Source organism: Moschus berezovskii, chromosome 23 (assembly GCF_049115385.1).
Source record: "Moschus berezovskii isolate FMDL1 chromosome 23, NW_MosBer_1.0, whole genome shotgun sequence".
Classification (NCBI taxonomy): Eukaryota; Metazoa; Chordata; class Mammalia; order Artiodactyla; family Moschidae; genus Moschus; species Moschus berezovskii.
The window spans coordinates 35,920,908-35,942,696 of NC_142482.1; the positions used below are offsets into that span (position 1 = coordinate 35,920,908).

The 21,789-nt window shown below is 38.5% G+C and overlaps 1 protein-coding gene across 3 annotated transcripts in view; it reads right to left on the reverse strand.

Annotated features, from left to right (window-relative positions):
* The window catches only part of PKHD1 (PKHD1 ciliary IPT domain containing fibrocystin/polyductin), a 448,361-nt gene that overhangs the window by 41,472 nt on the left and 385,100 nt on the right, over positions 1–21,789 (reverse strand). For all 3 annotated transcript variants that reach the window (XM_088831516.1, XM_055406831.2, XM_088831515.1), the window contains one exon: positions 737–1,751. In XM_088831516.1, coding sequence (XP_088687642.1) covers positions 737–1,751 — 1,015 coding nt within the window. The remainder of the gene's footprint in view (positions 1–736; positions 1,752–21,789) is intronic.

Genomic DNA, 21,789 nt, shown 5'->3' on the forward strand with positions numbered 1-21,789 from the left:
CAGCTCAGTTGAGTCCAATTCTTTGAGACCCCATGGACTGTACAGGCCAGAATACTGGAGTGGGTAGCCTTTCCCTTCTTCAGGGGATCTTCCCAACCCAGGGATTGAACCCAGGTCTCCTGCATTGCAGGCAGATTCTTTACCAGCTGAGCCACAAGGGAAGCCTTTTATAATCCTAGTTTGAATAAAAGCCAAACATAATCACTGTTTTAACTTAGTAAACTGCTAGTCATCTTTCCAAAGTGTTCCTAAATATAAATCCATTCCTCAGTCCCTACTGGCAGGATTTTTATCAACCCCATGGGTACTCATGGGTTTTAACTCATGGCTGTATGGAACTGTGATAGTGCTTTTGTCCCACAAGGCAAAGATCATATCTGTTTCACTTTAGAAACCCCAGAATCTAGCCACTGCTAAAATGCATCACATGATAAATGAATGAATAAACAAGGTGAAAACAAGTTACCTTAGAAAAATCTGTCTATGCTTAAAATTTAAAGTACAAAAATATTAATATAACATCCACACTTACCTAGGAAATAGAATAACCACAAAGACTCTAGATTTAATCACGAATTTTAAAATTGAGAATTTAAGTCTATAAATAGCTCATGGCATTTTTATTCTTATCATAAAAAGCAGACAGTTTGTGTAATTCAGTGTAAATAGACTGACATTTGCAATATGTATCAAAGAAATCAGCTCACATTTAGATGTTATTATAATTAGTACTTACCCATAGCCGATGATTCCCTTTGACTGAGTCACCAGTAAGGCCGCAGTAGTCATATTCAGGACATTTTCTAGTAATCCAGTCTGTTGAGCACTGATAACCTGGTGAGCCAAATTCTGTAATTTGTTACTTGATAAAGATGGAATCAGTCCAGCGTTCCTTACTGTTGGCAGATCACCAATTTCAATGACCATCACTTTTGAGATAGTTTCCATAGTGGTGGGGGGTAGGTCTCTATATGAGCTCATTTCTACCATGAGAGGTCTACGCTGACCTACTCGGTCATGACTGATACAAGTCACAGTTGGGCAATTGAGCTTTCTCTTTGCTCTACTATCAGCCATGGCCTTTAAGGTTGCTTCATTTCCAGGCATCTGATGAATAAATCTGATTTGATCTTGGCTAATCTTCAAGAAGACAGTTAGTCTTTCAAGGATCACGATTTCCCAGCCTTTTTCTAGAACTGAAAACATCACATTGAGCGCCAAATGAATAGAAACACTTGACTGTATTTTAATGGGCTCCTCTCCTTGTAGGACAACATACAAGAGGTTATCTGTGATGCTGAAATAGTTGGAGCCAATAGACTCATTCAACAGTGAGGAAGTTGAATGAACTTGAGTAGGTGGAATAAATCTGTCTCCTAAGAAGACATATGGGCTCTGGAGTTCATGGTAGAATACAGCCAGGAGGAGCTTAGAGGTATTTTTGTTCCCCAATAGAAAAAAATGCAAAACATGAGGAGTCTGATCCACAAAGCAGACCTTGGTGATTTTCCTGGTGGGCACAATGGAATAGAAAGCAGATACAGACCTTGAAACGGAGCAGGGAGCACTGGCATTTATGCTACTAAAGGTGTCAACAAAACCACTAGTCACAGATACAACTGGATATAACTTCTGCATTGCCCAAGTGGTATCAGCACTATCAAGAATTAAGATCACTTGGTCAGTCTGTTTGCAGATGTAGCCATTTATCAGGGGTCGGTAGGTGCATTTCTGCTCTTCTCTAAATGTGCCTATAAAAGAAAGGGGGAAAAAAGTGACTTAAGAACTACAGCCTCTCAAAGATGATTTCCAATCCATCACGCTCACCATCACCTGTAACCTCAGGAAACATTTACTGAATATTCAAGTGTACTAGATACTGAGAATGCAACAAAGTCTTGGGAAAAACATGGAAAGATACATATATTAAATAACAAGTTCTATGGCTTAGTGGGTAAAGAACCCTCCTGCAATAGAGCAGACAAAGGAGATGCAGGTTCAAAACCTGGGTCGGAAAGAACCCCTGGAGGAGGAAATGGCAACCCACTCCAGTATTCTTGCCCAGAAAATCCCATGGATAGAGGAGTCTGGCAGGATACACAGTGCATGGGGCCACAAAGAGTTGGACATGACTGAGCAAGTGGCATGCAATATAATTTAAATGCATATGTTACATAAAATGTTATTTAAAGTTAATAATGTATGTAATAGCTAAATGGTAAAAGTAAAGCAAAGTAATTAAGAAAAAGGAATAATCACTAAGGCCTCCAATAATGGAAAAACAACAGATGAGAAGGAGGTCATAATATTTGAGTCAATGGGAAAGAGGTAGATAGATTGAGGCGGCTGGGACAGAAATTTTATGGAAGTATATTAGAAGTGCAAAGGTATATTGTGACCAGATTGTGAAAGAATGTGGATGTCAGATTATATAATTTTATCAAACTTTTTTTTTCTCTAAACATGAAGAAAAAAATAAATACAAAAGGAGGACAAGAAGAAAGTAGTAATTTGGGAGTGTTGACATTAAATAGAGCTCAACTCCCTGGTGGCTCACAGGGTAAAGAATCCACCTGCAATGCGGGAGACCTGGCTTCAATCCCTGGGTTGGGAAGATCCCCTGGAGGAGGGTATGGCAAACCATTCCAGTATTCTTGCCTGGAGAATTCCATGGACAGAGGAGCCTGGTGGGCTATACAGTCCATAGGGTCACAGAGAGTCAGACACAACTGAGCGACTTAGCAGAGAACAATTCGAGTATGATTGTATGTAATGAAAGCATTTGAAGAAACAGCATTATTCACTATTCCCACCACTCCTAATATTTCTAGAGTTTGTTTTGTTCTGAATTCAAAAGTATATTTTCTCTTCTAACAAAGAGTTCCTCTGACTTCAACTTAATAGTCACAAAACTGTCTTGTATTGTTTCCTACATGTTTTAACTTGCCCTAGTACATGTTCATCTAAATAGCCTAAAGACTAGAACCAAAAATCCACCAAATTATCACTAATGCAGGATGCATAGGGAACCTGTATAGCAAAGATTTACTGTAATAACATATAATGGAAAATGATTTCAAAAAATATATGTGTATATGTATAACTGAATCACCTTGCTGTGCACATGAAGCATTGTAAGTCAACTATACTTCAATAAAATATATATATAAAGAAAAAATAAATATAACAGCAAAATTCAATGAAACCAACAACAAAAAACTTAGATGAAATAGGCCGAATCCTTGAAAACTGACACAAAACCGAAAATTCTAATTGTTCCTCTTCTTAAACAAATTGAATTTGCTAAATTAAATGCCAAATTATTAATTTATGTAGAGATTTAATTGTGAAAATTTTTAAATTGTCACCATTACATACAGTGTGTTTGACTTATCTTCCAAAATACGGAAAATGTATTAAGAAAATTAACTAATTGCATGACCTTAATAATCATGGAAGTTCTTGAGACTCTGATAGACCAATCTCTACTACTGTTGTCCCCTCTTCAAATGAGATAGTTAGGTAGCCTTCCCTCATGGAAGATCCTTGAATCACTCTAGTTCCTCTTTTCTAAACCTACTGCTTACTTTCCTTCTTTTTAAACATTCTTTTCAGCCATACTGATGCCATTGATGAATTAATTGTTCACATTCTATTGAGCTTCACAGATCTCTGACTTTTTTCTTTCTGCTTCTCATCCAGCAGTTACAAGGTATTTTAAAGTGACCTCTGTATATTGCTAAATTCTTGGAATTGTCCCTAAACAAAATACTTAGTCTCTTAGTTGATATGATTTTCAATCATTCTCTGCTACTAATTATATGTACTTTGATAAATTACATAAACACTAGGAACCAAAGTTCTTAAGGGGTCATTTCTCAAGGCCTAAGACTATATCTCATATTTTAATTATCATAGGGCTTACTTAACATCCTACATCAAACACAGTAGAAACTCATTAAATGTGTATTAGTTGATTGATACATAATGCCCTTTTCAAAACTTCTATTCAAATAATTTATCTATTCTTTCCAGGTGTCTAGTTATAAGGTTATTATTCTGTAACTTGAATACAATTTAAACCAACTCATCACAATAACAGGGTATACCACAAAAGTGTATTGAGAGAATTGTCCCTTGAATTAATATTTGATAGCTCAATATCATGAGAGATCCAATTATTTCACATGAAAACATAAGAGTGGAATTACAGTCGATTATAAGAATCTTCTGTTCTTGAATCAGGTAACTGATTTATCCACAAAATAATTTCTGTTATGACAAAGCATTTTTTTTCTCAGCTTGTTCATTAATTCATTAAACAAGTGGAGGGTGGGCGTAAAGGCTTGAATAAGTCTATAAATAAATCAGGGAAGACAAGTTCTGGAGACGTGCAATGTGTCCAATAATTAGTATGTAGTGGTAGACCTGGGATACTGACTGGGGCAAGCAGGAATCTTAAGGAAAACACATCACATCTTTATACTCTGGCATGGAATATATACAGCATGGAAACTATCAGAGGGGTCCTGAAGGTTTGCAGACAGTTTTGTCAACGGGAGACTCTGATTGATTGATTCAACAGGTTTTAGATGGTGGTTTTTCCATGGTTGTTGCAAATAATCTATAATGTTTCCTTGGGAGAGTTTCAGATAAAGAAATATCTGACAGGAAGTCCATAGACTCATAGCAGTGGTACCTGGAAGGGGGACAGAATCAAACAGGGATTAGCATGCCAAGTGGTAGAAATGGCCCCACTTCAAAGATACCTCTAAGCTATAAGGCTGGTGATTCTTCTTTCTTTCCTCCCTCCATCCCTTATTTTCTTCCCTTCTTCTTTTTCTAACCACCTTTACCTAAAACTTATTGACAAGTTTAATTATTCATAGCTTATAGACAGTAAAACTGACTCACAGAAATTATGATTCACACAATTACTTAGTAACAGTCTTGAGAAGAACATCTTTAACCTTCTACCTTTGCTTTTGGCAAAACAGAATGGAATCCAAATCATTCATTTGGGGATTGTATTTAGATGTGGTGTCAGCTGGGATGATTAACCCTTTAGGAGGCATATTGTGTAGCCAGGAGTTCTCTTTACACAGTCTATTGACAGAAAGGTGTTTGGTTTTTGGTTCTCTTTACACAGTTTATTGACAGAGAGGTTTTTGGTTGGTTGTCAAATCATACATTTGTTGAGATTCCATTTGCTTTTTTCATATTACCACTTGACCTTTAAAAAATTTTAGCATCCCTCAAGTATAAACATAGAGCCACAAATTCAACAAAGGCAACAGCCTAAAGATTATTGGCAAGTAATTTTTAGTTTTATAGCCAAACTTGGAATCTTGGTGTTCATAAATGAGGAATTTCATTTTTATTTCTCCAAAACTTACCAATGACTAAAAGACAATGGTTTATCAGTAGCTCACCATCCATTTTCCTATCTCATCTTCAGAATTAATCAATTCCAGTATTTTATTTTTGAGATGAGGCAAAAAATCAAGCACAGGAAAGCACTAGGGTTCCAAAGCTGCTAAGTGGATGTAGGTCTTTTTATTAAAATGGAGTATGAAATAATTTCTTTACACTGTTGTATTTGTTTCTGCTATATGATGAAGAGTGAATTGGCTGTAAGTATACATATACCCCCTCCCTCCTGCACCTCCCTCCCATCTTTCCTGCCCCACCCCTCTAAGTTACCACAGCGCACCAGGCTGAGCTCCCTGTGCTGCAGAGCACATCCCCACTAACTTCACTGTGGGAGAGAACCGATATGAACCCCTTAGGAGAAGAGCATGCATACAGCCAGATGCAGTCACATCCCCTCTCCCAGACACAGCCTGCAGCACTCATAGGGACAGTCCAGCTCCCTTTCTAAATAGCATTCCATCTTTTCTTTCCCTGGGTTTCTCTCTCCTGCCTCTTTCCACTGGGGAAGGATTTCATTTTGCGTAATGATTCTCTTTCTCACTTGTTTTTGTCTGTTCTTTTCCCACTTCTCCAAATGGCCTTATCTGCCAGTCACAATTTTTGTGGTCTGCAATTCTGATCACTTTTAAATGAAACCCATGCTGGCTTTGGTAATCATAATGTCATTTACAATTTACCACTAAACACGTTTATTCGGTTAGTAGCACACTAGAGAAAGAGAACTCCATATGAACTCACCGTGAAAGGCCTAATCTGATTATTTCCTCATGAAAATCCAGGCAGGGGTGCTTGTAAGAAAGGCTAAGAGAAGAGGGTGAAAAAAAAAAAACACCAAGGTCTGTCCACAGCTGACTTTCATAATCAATGTGAATAGATAAAGTGACCCAGTCTGTCAGGGGCAGCCAAACAGTCACCCCAGGGCATTCCTCTCCAAAAGGCAAGAATGGACAGGACTTAATAAATGCTGAGTGACCAGTGAGTATCAGCTCAGCATCTGCTATTGCATTCAAAATGGACAAGGCCAGTGATCAAGTCCAGAAGCTCCCCTCTAAGTGGAAAAGATTAGATGAAGCAGGTTGTAGATTTGTGTGCAGGTGTGCACATAAGCACTTGTTTTGTGTGTACGCTAACATCCTAAAATATTCTAGACATACAACATATTCTTTTCCCTAGATTGGAAACCATAGACCGGAAAACCTAGAAAGGAAGGGTATTAGCTATGCCTGGCAGAGGAAGAGGCAGAGGAGAAAGTGGGTGAGTATGTATTTGAGTGAGTGTGTGTGTGTGTGTGTGTGCGCGCGCTCACGCACAAGCACATGTGCACACACACACTCAGGTTGCTTCCAGGGTTCTAACAAATATTAACTTTGTGTCAATATTTGTCCTTCCTGTCGTGAAATGAGGATTTTCCACCTCATTTCACGTTTGAAAAGAAAATATGCCAAAGGGGTCGTCTTTGCTAGGGAAAAAAAAAAAAAAATTAAAAGAAAAGAAAAAAAAACAACAACTTCTATCCTTTATTTAGAAAAATGGATCATAAGGAAAGAAAAAAGTATGTTTAAAATAAATGTTTTGACTCAAAGGCACATAGAATCTTTCCATCTTCCCCTTTTCAACAAAAGAGAGAAATTTATATGTTTGAAATTGAATGAAATACATCAACATTAATGATTTTTTTCCTCGAGGTTAACACCACCATTTCCCTCGATAATTTTTTAGCCATTTTGTGATAGATTTCACAATTCATGGTACACTAAAGTATAGCAGATTTTGACAAAAACAAAATATATAATCATTCTCTTATTTTCAAGAAATGAAAAGAAATCATTTACAATTCTTTTCTGTCAAACACCACTTACACTTCATTATTTCTAATTTAACAAATATAAATGGCCGCAGATCAAAAAAAGTGAAGACAGGTTGAATTTTCCCCATTTATAAACCCTCAGGCTATGAGGAGTAAAATTCTAAAATATCAAAGCCGTGTTCCCAAATATACAAAGGGAGTAACTGAAATCTTGCAAAGAAATATTAAAGAAAATATACATATTGATTTTAGAAATAATAGAGAAATGCTGTCTATGTTTTTGAAATGGGGAATTCAAAATTAATTACTTTTTTAAACCTCAAAAATAACGGGCATATGTTACACTTGTAAAGTGAAGAGAAATTAAAAGTGATGTTCTTGTGAATAATGGATTCAATACAGATGACCAAAACACAGCCGAGCTAATTTGGAATCTAGAATTATCAGAGTCTATTGTGTGATCACAATATGGTATACACTTGCATACATACCCACATAGATAAGATTACTATAAGAAAATGTAATTTGGGAAACTTAAATTTCAATGAACTGGAACATTCAGTGTATTCCAATTTTAGGTCCTGGAGCTTCAAAATTAAGGTATTTGCAGGTTCCTTTTCATAAACTGCTAGGCAGTAGCATTTGGCAGCTGGGTCTCCTCTGGCATCATTTTCAGTGAGGAAAGCAATCTAATAGCTAGTGGTTGGCATGGCAAAGTAACTCTGCATGCTCAGGAGTCAAGAGAGGGTAGAATAAAGATGCCCAAGTGTGAAGACAGCTCTGAAGGACTGAAGATACTGCACAGGCAGGATCTGTGGCAAGCTCTCAATGAGGAATACACATCCATGGGGCTAACAGGCGAACAGACTTCAGGAGCTATAGATTCTATGATCTGTACCCATTATATGAGCAATCTCAACAAAGTTCTCGGACTTGATGATCTGTACCCATTATATGAGCAATCTCAACAAAGTTCTCGGACTTGGGTCTGTTTTCTATAGGAATACATTTCCAAACTAATGTGAGAAAAATGGAAAACCACACAAGACCAACCATTATATGAACGAAGCAAAGATGCTTGGAAGGCCTTCTGCGAAAGTTCCTTCTGTCTTTACTGAGTTTTTTTGGTGAGTATTTTGAAATATTTGTTCCCTTTGTAGAAAAGTGTTACTTTGATCAGGAGATAAAAGTAAGTGATGAAGTGGTGATGAAGATGAGGGAGAGGATTAGGTAGTATCAAATAGCCCTTTCTTCTGAATCAACCATTTTTCCTTTTTTAAATAGAAAAGAAACCTCTTATTTTTGGTGATGAAAGTCCATTCAAACTCATTCTAGAGGACTATTTTATATGATTTCACTATGTGGAAATGTCTTTTTCTATATTTTCCTTGAAATAAGTGGCATAGAAAATATTTTTGCATTGTTATTATTATGCTGTATTATGATTTGACTTGCAAATATCAATAGGTATAGTCTCAGTTATGATTTGTAGTCATGAAATACTGCACTGAAAATAGCCAAGGTAAATGCATATTCAGGAAGTTCAGTCTTGGAGGCAAAAGATCAGGTTTTCCAGTTAGAGAAATTTGCATTGTGTCCTGGTTCTGCCACCTTCTAGCTGCAAAACAACAGGCAAATTACATACGTATCCTCTCTCTGACTCACTTCACTCCTCTGCAAATGTGATTGAGAACGGTTTCCAATCCATAGGCTGATGGACAGGGTCAAATGTAATGATGTATGTGCAGAGTCAGGAATGCAAACATACATCTTAGTCACTCAATCATGTCTGACTCTTTGCAATCCCATGGCCTGTAGCCCAATAGGCTCCTCTGTCCTTGGGGATTCTCCAGGGAAGAATACTGAAGTGGGTTGCCATGCCCTCCTGCAGGGGAATCTTCCCACCCCAGGGGTCGAACCCAGGGCTCCCACACTGCAGGCGGATTCTTTACCACCTGAGTCACCAGGAAAGTCCAAGAATACTGGAGTGGTAACCCTTCTCCAGGGGATCTTCCTGACCCAGGAATAGAACCAGGGTATCCCGCATTGCAAGGTGGATTCTTTGCCAGCTGAGAGTCAGGTATAAACACGTGCTAATAATTCATTCATTATAATTTAAAAAGGAGTATTATTGAAAAATACTTTGCACTCTCCTTTTGCCTTTTCTGACACTATCCTCATCCCCAACTAATATCATTTGCCTCATAGGAGTCTAAAACAGCACTGTAAATGTTGCAAGCATTCACAATAAAAGATGTTGAAAGAGATGAGTTAAAGGTGAAGAAAACACTAAAATGTGGACATAAGACTGCTCATTTTTAGAAAATATGGACCAGAAAGAAATACACGTATACACACATACATATGTGCGTGGACACATGCACACACATACGTGTGTCTCTGAGCAAGACACTTACTTTTTCCCACTAATCAAAAAATAAAACCTGCACAATTCCAGCTGGTTTCCATTTCATCTTATCTTTACTTTTCCCTTCATCCCTTTTGTAATACTCTCCACCTCTATTCCACCTATTATCACCACCTCCTATTTCTTTTCTGCTAGCAAACCTTGCCTGCCAGCTTTGAACAAAGTGATGTCTGTGTGTTAAAAAGGTAGGGACAGTCAACAGCCCTCTTTACAAATACAATTCAGGTACACTCACTCCCCAGAATGATAAACTTATCACCTCTCCAGTCCTTGGTGTGAAGCTGAAGCAGTAATTCTGTCAAATGCCAAAAGTGAAATGGATGTAGCCGTGCCATGCCCAGCGCTGAGCTGTGGGTGTAATGAGATTTGAATGGGAAACCCCGGACACAATAAATCTGCACCATATGTGACCGTTTCCTGTGTCAGTTCCTTTCTCATAACCAGTGGAGACTTTTTTCCCTCTCATGACCCCACACCACGACTCTGAAATCTTTCATGGCTGCTTATGGGCCGCAGGCTTTTTCCAGCAGTTGTATAAATAAATGAATTTGACAGCAAACATCATAACAGTTAGCAGTAATGTGTGTTCGCCACAAGTGCCTATACTGCTCAGTGGAGAAATGGCAGAGGAAACAGCTTGTTTTGTTACCTAAACAAAACTAGTTTCATTTGACAAGTGGTGAAAGAATTAGTCAAATAAACCTGAAATCCACTGGGACTATTTTTGCCAATTCCTCCTGCCAGTGAAATGTTCCCAGCATCTCAATGCCCATGACTCATGAGAGATAAATTGCCCCCCCATCTTATTCTGAGATAAAGATCTGGGTTGGGAATACCAAACCTTTGGCAGATATTTTGTATTAATCTTCTTTGCAAGGCCAGACTGTCATGTGTGGGAACTCAAGTATGGCAAAGGGTTTTCAAGGAAGCTTGTGGGAGACAAACCAAGGACAGTTAAGGTCGGAGGGAAAAGACAAACAACGATGACGTAGTTCACCGAGTACCCATTGACTGACAGCAAAGAGTGGTTCCTTTTCTTTCACATTCCCTTCATTCGAGAAAGAAAAATATCTACAAAGAGACCGTTACTGAAATAAATGGGGTTAACATGTTCCTGTATCTCAACGGTCCCAATAAAGTGAAGTGGTCTCTCTTCAGTGAATCTGTGGTCGATTTAGATAAGTTCAAAAAGAGCACAGATTTTCCTCTATAACATGAGCTAGTTGTTTATAAGTCCTTAAATTTTGCTGCTTCTCCACTGGCATCCCAGTGCTAATCCCCATGCTCCAAATGTGAAAGATGTTAGAGCAGAGTGGTTATTCTTACAAATGCTGGTTATTTATATGGATTCTGGTGCAAACTGCAGTGGTTCAAATTCTGACTCTGCTACTTATTCCTTGAGTGATATTAGGCAAGTAACAACTTCATTGTGCCTAAGTTTCCTCCTTTGCAAAGTGGGAAGAAAAATGGAATGGTTTCAAGCTCATAAGGCAGATGTGACAATCAAATGTATTTTAAAAGGCTCAGAATGATGCCTGGGACATAAGAAGTGGTATTATTATTATCATTATTATTATTCCAAACGAAGAGACTTAGAAAGTAGTCTCTTTAGAAACACTAAAGCCTTTCTCCATGACTACTTGACACTGGCATTTAATCTGAGAAATGAAATTGTGAAACACAGCATACCTTGAAGTCAATTACAATTAATTTCAAGGTATAGTACAACACCACTTTACATAAAAATGTCATCTGGACCTTGGACATATTTCTTTTAGATGTAGGCTACTCTTTTTAAGTGGTCATCTTTGTCACGGTCAAGTAATCTTTGCCTTTAGGATCTTCTCATATTCACTATAAATATCACTGAATAGGAGGATGAAATTTTAGGACTATCACCAACTCATGGATCCTGGTTCAAGCGCCTGCTTTGCTATCTATTTTTTATCTTTTTGAAATGTAATTATTAACATGGATTACAAAGTGTTGTGCTGTCTGATAACATGCAAAAATGCCCTAAAATTATAGAAGTTATGGATTATAATCAACATGAGCAGATATTGTCCTGTGCAGAGAGTCAGCTACCTTTATAATAGATTTCTAGTATCTCTGTTTTAACTGACAGATCTGCTTGAGTATACATTTCTCTATATCTAGTCAAACACTTCCTATGGAGAAAAGTCAGATATATTAATGAGTTGAATTGTGTAAAAATAAATGGACTCATTATATTTTGCTGTTAGAGCAGTAAGTACCAATAAAACTTGAAAGAGGTGAGTCAACTGAAGGCATGGAACCATTCAACTTATAAAAGAATGGTGAAACAGGAGAGGCAAAGTGCGGTTGTCCTGTGATTTAGGGAGGGAGGTGGGTATGCTGGAAACAAATACATAAAGTGACATCATCTTGTGGTCCAACGGGTTTAAGTGAGGCTCCATCTACAGTAAAATGAACTGAAAACCTTTCTGTCATTGTTCCTATGACCAGACTGCACTGAGACAGCTGGGAATGTCTCAAAAACTGGTCTGCAAGAAAATGACTTGTCCCCGAGGCAACTTCACCACTGAGAAATGTCATCTGATAAAATGCCTCTCTTGCTCCTCCCAAATTTCTTCCCAAGATGTTTCAGGGTACAGAACCTGATTCACTTTAGGATCCCCACAGGTGAATATACATGGCCCCAAGGCTGCATAAACAGAGCTGTGCAGCATCCTCTTTGATTGACTGGCAACTTCCACTGACTCTTAAAAGAGAAAATGAACATGGCACCTTGTAAAGTCTGATTTTCTGATTTAAGGATAAAACTGAGGGTACAGAGAAACTTTCAAAGAACTGTAGGTGGGACTTCCTGGTAGTCTAGTGGCTAGGACTCTGTTCTCCCAATGTAGGGGTCTCAGGTTTGATCCCTGATCAGGGAACTAGATCCCACATACTGCAACCAAGACCCAGAATAGTCAAATAAATAAATATTTTTAAAAGACTTTAAAAAATAATTTTAAAGAAAATTTTAAAAAGTAAAAAATAAAAGGCTTGTAGGTTTAATCAAGCAAGTCTGTGGAACTGTGAAAATAACCACTCAACTAATTCTTCATCATTTTCCATGTATGTGTGTGAACATATGTAAAGCTCCAGTACTCTTGCCTAGAAAATCCCATGGATGGAGGAGCCTGGTAGGCTGCAGTCCATGGGGTCGCTAAGGGTCAGACACGACTGAGCGACTTCACTTTCATTTCTCACTTTCACACATTGGAGAAGGAAATGGCAACCCACTCCAGTGTTCTTGCCTGGAGAATCCCAGGGATGGGGGAGCCTGGTGGGCTTCCGTCTATGGGGTCACACAGAGTCGGACACGACTGAAGTGACTTAGCAGCAGCAGCAGCAGCAGGCTTACCTCAGGAAGTGACAGGCTTGTACTTCCCTATCCTCTCTTGGTTAAGTAGAATCATTAGTTAGTCATTAGTCATTGGGCAGGGGCCTCTCCCATGGCTCAGCAGTAAAGAAACTGCCTGCAATGCAGGAGATCCAGGTTAGATACCCGGGTCGGGAAAATCTCCTGGAGAAGGGAATGGAACCCACTTAGTATTCTCCCCTGGGAAATCCCATGGACAGAGAAGCCTGGTGGGCTACAGTCCATGGGGTCTCAAAAGAGTCAGACACAACTTAGTGACTCAACAAAAACAATCATTTAGCAGAGGTACCAAGTGTCCCTCCCTTTGGGGCTATACAACTTAACTGAAAGAGTTGGCAAACTACAGGCCACAGGCCAAATCTAGCCCACTGGCTATTGTTGTAAATAAAGTTTTATTGGAACACAGTCCATACTCATTTGTTTATGCATTGTAAACTATTGTAAACTCTGATTCTGCACTGTAATAACAGATTTGAGTCATTGTAACAATAAACTCTGTGACCTTTAAAGTTGAAAATATTTACTATCAGACCCTTTACAGAATATGTTTGCGAACCCCTGCTCTAGGAGTTCCAAGTTTGTCTCTAAGACAGTGACCTGCAAAGTACAAGAAGAAGGCTGATTTCTCAGACTAGGTCTATGCCAACCAGAGATATATAAGAAGTGTCAGCAAGAAATAAACCTTTGTTTTTTTGAGGTACTAAGATTTGCAGGGTGTATCCACCCTACTCTGATGGATACAGCATCTTTGCTATTCTCATATGTATCCTTTTCTCTGAGAATATATAATATATCCAGCTTTAGGGAAGGGAACAAAGAACATGAAGGGAAGCTTTTTGTTTGTTTGTTTGGTCCTCAGGAGACAGAATGAGGACATGAAATGTTCGAATTCTCAGTTAACATTTGGACTAGAACTTTTCCCTCTAAATATAAATATTCTCTACATAATTGATCATAATTTTTGCTTCTATTAATAACACATCAGAATCAATCTTCTTTGCTGATGCTCCTTGAAAAAGTAGTCCCATGAATCTCTGCAAATTTGTTTTCTTTGCCATAAAGTTTCCTCAATATGCTGCACACAGAAGGTTATTAACGTAATTAGGGGGGAAGATTTCCATAAGTCCACAACTGAAATGCTCAAGTCTTTCAGAATGAAGGCTTTGGCAGTTTTAATATGGGTGAAAAATATATACATCTGGCCCAACTTGCACATTTTGCTATGCCTAGTTCTTCTATTTTTGAAGGAAAAAAAGGTCCACTTGTGGGGCAGAAAACAACATGGTCTTTTTCAGCTTTACAGAAGGACAAGTGGAGTGGACAGCCTGCTGTTGCCACTCTTTGGAAGCAGAAAGTGGTGAATTCAACTTGAGAGTATCATGTTCCTTGTGTCAGATATTGTAAGGAGAGCCAAGGTGAATCTTGCCAGTGTTACGGCTGGATGGATAGAGATACCGGGGTGAAATGTCAATGGTATTGACATTTTCTTCCTATTCCCTGTGACCTTTGACAATACAGCAGACCACCAAGAACCTCAGTTTCCCTATCATGCATGCAAAAGAATATACATGAATACTGCTCTCCAGGGAGATGGCACAATCAGTAAGTGCACTAACATCTAGGAAACACAGCAGGGAAAGTCGTCTGAGGAAGGAGGCAGATACTCAAGCAATCTGCTCACTGAGGGCAGTAAATAGGAGATGGGAGGGAGAGTGGGTGGGAAACACGATCGGGTTAACCAGACACTTCTCAGTCACTTGAACAAATAATTTATAAGGATTCTTAAAAATAAGATATCTTATTTTTAAGTCATCTTTTCCTTTTGAAAACTGGTACAACATAGTTCAGCAAGGTGAAGGGGTTTTAAGAATATTTTGGAATTCAATTTTGACTAACAAAACATATCTAGATTATTGGGATGTAAAATTCAGACAGAAAAAAATAGTAAAAGAAATTTTTTTTACTATTCATATATAATAGTAGATACACACTACTATATATGAAACAGACAACAACACAGATTTACTGTATACAATAGGAAACTATGTGCTTCCCTTGTGGCTCTGTTGGTAAATATATTTGATATCTTGTAATAACCAATAATAGAAAAGAATCAGAAAAAAGAATATAGATATATGCATACATAGATGTATAGTCAAATCACCTTGCTATACATCTGAAACAGAATACCTTAAATACAATATTGTAAATCAACTTTACTTCAATTCTTTAAAAAAAAAACTGAAATTTTAATGTCCTCCCTTTAAATTCTACCCTTCCACTTGTGTGCCCTATCTTGGAAAAAAATCAGGCAGAATAGCTTATTTATAGCAAACACTATACAAAATGAGAGATAAAAAAAGTGGCTAAAGCTATAAAAACAAGTACTTCAAAAAAGATCTATAGGACTTTCCTAGTGGTACAGAGGATATGAACCCACCTGATAATGCAGGGGACACAGGTTTAATCCCTGGTATGGGAAGATCCCACATGCCTTGGTGCAACAAAGCCTATGTGCCACAAATACTGAGCCTGTGCTCTAGAACACGGGAGCCATAACTACTGAAGCCCACATGTTCAGATCCTGTGCTTGGAGGAAAGAGAAGGCACTGCAACGAGAAGCTCATGAATCAAAAATAAAATAAAAGAATAAATTACATAAAAAGATCTATAAATGCCAACAGACACTGTATACAAGTTTAACATGAAAAGGGTAACAGATTAAGCAAAACTTTAATTATATACCATCATATATAAGATTTCAAAATTATAAGCAGTTGCTACTATGGTTTGCATAAGGATTTGGACAAAGTCTAAAAAGTGTAGAATCAGGAACTTAATAGCCATCCTGGGTGTTTTCTTATCATCTTGGATTTTTGTAAATTCTGGGGGCACGTAGGTGATAGGAAGGGAAAACAGGAAAAGAGTTTTATTTTCTAGTTCTTTTGTTATATCGTTCTGATATTTAAGCACTGATTTAACCCTAGCTTTTGTCATTATCCTGATAGGATTTAGACTTTGGGAACATGACAGTTAACCAAAAGGGAGCAACACAGTGCTTGCCTTCACAGGACTGAAGTTTCAAGTGCTTCCTCTTTTAGATTCAGTGAGCTCTTTCAGAGCTTGTGAGCAGCGTGAATACAGGTATCAGCCCCACTTCCTCTAGGTGTGACTCCCTCCCTCCCCATGGACACTCATGCCTGACACCCACAGAAGGAAGAATCAGCAAATCTTCCTGAGCATGTACTATGTGCCAGGTCCTGAGAGTCATTCGTGCATGCTAAGTCACTTCAGTCGTGTCAGACTTTTTGCAATCCTATGGACTCTAGCCCTCTAGGCTCCTCTGTCCCTGGGATTCTCCAGGCAAGAATACTGGAGTGGGCTGCCATGCCCTCCTCCAGGGCATCTTTCTGACCCAGGGATCAAACCTGCATCTCTTATGTAGGCAGGTTCTCTATCACTAGCACCACCTGGGAAGCCCGTGAGAGTCACTCAACATGTCGTATTTATTTATTTATCACCATGACAAATGTAGAGGTATGTTTTTATTGCTTCCATTTTCCAAATAAGGAAATTGGACTTGAAGGACTATGAAATGGCAAAGTCAGACTTTAGAAGCAGCCCAGATCCCTGAGTCACTATCAGGAGCCACCCACTCTTCTCAGGCTGATATTTGACTGGACAAAAAGCTTTCCTTTTGTTAAAACATTGAGATTGGGGGGTTTTCTGTTAACTGGAATTAATCACTCTGCCTTGCATAATGTTCATGGTTTAACTAAGTAAATGAAGTCAATTTTAAAAATGAATCAGGTATGTTGTCATATGTGAAATGAATCACTAGTTCAGGGTCAATGCATGTTATAGGATGGTCGGGGCTGGCATGCGGAGATGACCCAGAGGGAGGATAAAGGGAGGAGGGAGGTGGGAGGGGGGTTCAGGAGGGGGAACTTATGTAAACCCAGGGCGAATTCATGTCAATGTATGGCAAAACCAACCAATATAATATTGTAAAATAATTTGCCTCCAATAAAGAATAAATTAATTACAAAAAAAATAAAATAAAATTCTCGTTCTAAAATGTCAAAAAAAAAAAAAAAAGAATCAGGATACAGAGGCAAAGAACAAACAGGGTTAAGGTCCCAGTTGGTTTAGAAGCAATAGTAAAAGGAAAGGCCAAAGGCCTTGACTCTCTAACCGAGACTATATCTATCATTTAAGGAGGCTCCATTTAATAAGAGTTTAATAATGTGATGAGTTGATTCACTGGAAAAGACTCTGATGCTGGGAAAGGTTGGGGGTGGGAGGAGAAGGGGACGACAGAGAATGAGATGGCTGGATGGCATCACCGACTCGATGGACATGAGTTTGGGTGAACTCCGGGAGTTGGTGATGGACAGGGAGGCCTGGCGTGCTGTGATTCATGGGGTCGCAAAGAGTCAGACACGACTGAGCGACTGAACTGAACTGAACTGAATAATAATAAATAATATTTATTTATATTAATAATTTAATAATAATAGCATGGCTCTCCTGTTCTTGCAAGTTCACAGAGAATTGGCTACAGATGACTTCTGCCCTGCTAGGCGATCTCCACTTGGCAACTGGCTCAAAGCTAACATGGGGGCCCTTAAAGACAGCTAAGGATTCAGAGGCTTCACTGCCATCTGGAATACAAGAGTTCCAGCAGCATCCTACAGCCAAGAAAGAAAGTCAGAAGCTACAAGCAGCTAGTGTGAACTTTGAAAAAAGTTTGGCAAAAGGGCAAAAGCATATTTTTAATTCCTAAAGGATAACTCATGTGCTTTCCATTGGACCTGCTCTGTGTCAAAGGCCAATTTCCACTCATTATGATATACTCAGTTAGTTATATGAATATTATGATTAGACACATTCACACACTGGGTCGAAAGCAAAACTAGACCGTATCCATCACTGGGGAGTGTATCATTACAACAACTGCAAAATTATTTTTGTTTGGATTCAGGGCTGATTTCCCCTGAAATACAGGATTTTCCAGATAAAACTAGCCACTGGTCTTTCAGGAATGGTTTTCCAGGTTAATAAGAGCTGTCTCCTGGGAAAATATTATATCCCATAATGCATCAGGTCAACTCTTTGGTGCCATTCAAATTGTTTGGGGTAAGAGTGGGAGAATTCCTTCCTGTCCTCTGAGACGATCATTTTATGCCCCAAAGCTTCAACCTCGTTATTCTTATCTTAAGACATAATTTCAATGCTATTATTGGTCATAAAATTAACCAGATTTTCTTCTCTTTACTTTTCCTCTTCAGCATTTGACTCCCTGACCTTCCTCAACCCAAAAGGCTATGGACTTTTTATGTACTAAGTGTAGAAGTATTTCCTTTTATTTGCTTTAAATTTTCCCACTGTTCATTTCATTGAGAGCATGCTTGTTTTCATATTAGGAAATGGGGTAAAGAAAAAGAATTCCTACTACTCCTTTGAAATGTGAAAATGTTTACTCCTGTCTCCAATGATTCTAAAACTTTTCACTTTTATCTCACCATCCAGAGCTTCTACTCTGCAACCTGTAGGTACATGGTTAACCTGATAAACCAAGATTCTTTGCTAGTTGCTCCATTGTACTCTGTGCAAACTTCACCTCATTATTTTCCAAACCAATTTCTTTGTTCTAGCTAACTGAAACCGGCAAAAAGATTTCCCTCCAAAGGCTGGCATCCATTTGTAGCAGTGGCTGCCAAAGTATTATCTTAGGAAAGACAATGAGATGATAAAAGATGTCATCAGGAAAGGTGTTGTGATAGATCAGTAGTCTCCTGGGGTAAGGGGTGTATCTACAGTATATCCTCAACAAAATTTATCCTCAGTACAAACACCACTACACCTGCTAGGCAAACACCTTACATCACAGCATTTACCTGAGCTTCCACGTTCACAGAGCCAGAATTTCATCCATATTCTACCCACTATCCAGAATTCTATTCAAATTCCATTACGCCAATCCACATCTTTTTTTTTTTTATGGTAGAAAAGCATTTGATTTATATGCAGAGGGCTAAGAAGTCAAGAAAACATTATAAATGATCATACAAATCAGGTCCAGCATCTTGGGCAAGCTGTCTACCTCTGATGTCGTCGTCTTCTCATCCTGGTGTAGCGTAGTTTCTTCTGAAAAAAGTCATCTTTTTAAGCTTCTAAAAATATTTCCTTCATACTCTTTCCATGCTGATCACTGGCTGGAAAAATATCTTCCATCATTTACTCTAAAGTTGAAAACCACTGGCTGACAAGAATAATCAGAGATTGACTCTAAGATGGTGTTGTTCCAGACAGATGGTCACTTTGGCTGATACCACTTAAATCCTACTTTCCTGAATTCAGAAAGGCAGTAGAGACTTAGGGTGAAAAACCCTTTGAACAACTGAGTCATGTTCCTCTTGTCAAGATGTATGATTGTCTCTCTAATTTATATGGGAAGAGAATTAGACTTTGGAATATTTAAAACCACACCAAAAGCTGCACTTCTTTGCAAAAATAAAAAAATAACAAGGTGTCTTATGTCTGACCTCATCTTCTGATCATCTTCCTCTCTGTCTCTCTGCTCAGACCATCCACCCTCTTCAGGTCCTCCGACAAGGCAATCTCTCCACTCCTCTCCCAGGTTAGTCATGTGGCCCATTTCTATACCTTTTTTCACTTTGCTCACAATTCCCCCTCCATAAAGCCCAGCTTGATCATGCTATCCTCACACATGCTCTCGTTGCCTCTTACGATGTTCTGCATTTTAACATTTTGTCCATGGCATTTCTCACTTCCTAACTTAGTAGATAATTCACATATCCTTTACAGGGATCATTTAATATCTTGTCTATGGAAAGTAAGCTCCATGAAGGCAAGAATTTTACACTTATGTAACTCAACTGTGGCTTCCCAGGTGGCTCAGTGGTAAAGAATCCACCTGCCACTGCAGATGTGGGTTCAATCCCTGGGTTGGGAAGATCCCCTGAAGGAGGAAATGGCAATCCACTCCAGTATTATTGCCTGGGAAATCCCATGGACAGAGGAGCCTGGTGGGCTACAGTCCATGGGGTCACAAAGAGTTGGACACAACTGAGCAACTAAACAACAAGAAGCCCAACTAACATCTTAGTCCAAAGATCTTGCTATAACCTGATGTTATTTGTGTTATCTGTAAAACAAGGAGTGGGTGAGCTTATGAATGAATAAATCAGTCAAGGCTCAACTTGGTAATATCCAAAGTGACCTTGAAATTATTTTCAAACTATGTGAATTAATACCCAAAACATTTTAAATCAGAACACAGAGGGTAACGAAACTCTCAGTCTGAGTTCTACAAATATGGCTTAGAGGGCCATCCACTTGAATTAATCAAAAAGTACCACTAATTAGCTAGACTTAAGTGAGGGCTGGTGTGAGGCAATGTGACTTTTTTATGTCACATGTCACCTGGATTACATTTTCTTTCTGACATACCAGCCATTGGTCAGGATTTGACACCATGGATTTATCTGATGAACTGTGCAGAAAACATTGGTTTGTTAATTTCTAAGCACAATCGAGAGTACTGAGGAAATCAATACCTCAGTGTTTCAAGTATATAACAGTGTGGTTAATTAAACTTAGCTTCATTTTGAGAACAAGGGGGCCTGGGTTCCTTGTTTTGCTAAAATCCACCGTTCTTAAACATTCTCTCAGAACTTCAAATTTACCTTCTTAAAAATGAGATTATTTTTCACTTAAACATCAAGGAATACACTTCAGAACACTTGAGTGATAAAGATTTGGTCCACTAAAAGAATCTGCTTGATAACTAAACACTTTAGACCATGAAGCTAATATACATTACATACACCTTATAACAAATGCTGCTTTCATCTGTTAAAATAAGCCAACATGAGACTGGAAAAGAAAAAACTAGTTCTGCTATAGTGCCTAAAGTATCACAATATCATACTTTGTAGAAAAAATCTTATCTTCTCTTTAAGTAGTTATCATGCCACACAGAATTTTAAATTTTCATCTTCTGGGACCTACTTTTTAAACCTTCCATTTTCTATAGTTATCGACTGCATGTGCAAGGCCTCTCGAAATTAGTACGTTAAATTGAACCAAATTAATAGGAGTCCCCACCCATATATTGGACTTGTTTTCCAAAGAAAAGAATTGTTTAGAGGAGGAAAATTATAAGCTTACCTAGGTATGTTGTAAAGAAGTTTGAAAAGTAACTGAGAACAAGTTTTGTTCATGGAAATGTACTGCTCAGGTAACAATCTGCTTTACAAGTTGTAGCAAATATGGATGACTCAAAAAGAATAAAGTGAGATTAGGTTAAATAAAGACCCTTTTCAATGTTCACATCAAAAATGATTTTATCACTCAGACATCATGCTCAGTTCAGTTCAGTTCAGTCGCTCAGTTGTGTCCGACTCTCCGCGACCCCATGAATCACAGCACGCCAGGCCTCCCTGTCCATCACCAACTCCCGGAGTTCACTCAAACTCATGTCCACAGAGTCGGTGATGCCATCCAGCCATCTCATTCTCAGTCATCCCCTTCTCCTCCCACCCCCAACCTTTCCCAGCATCAGAGTCTTTTCCAGTGAGTCAACTCGTCGCATGAGGTGGCCAAAGTATTGCAGTTTCAGCTTTAGCATCAGTCCTTCCAATGAACACCCAGGATTGATCTCCTTTAGAATGGATTGGTTGGATC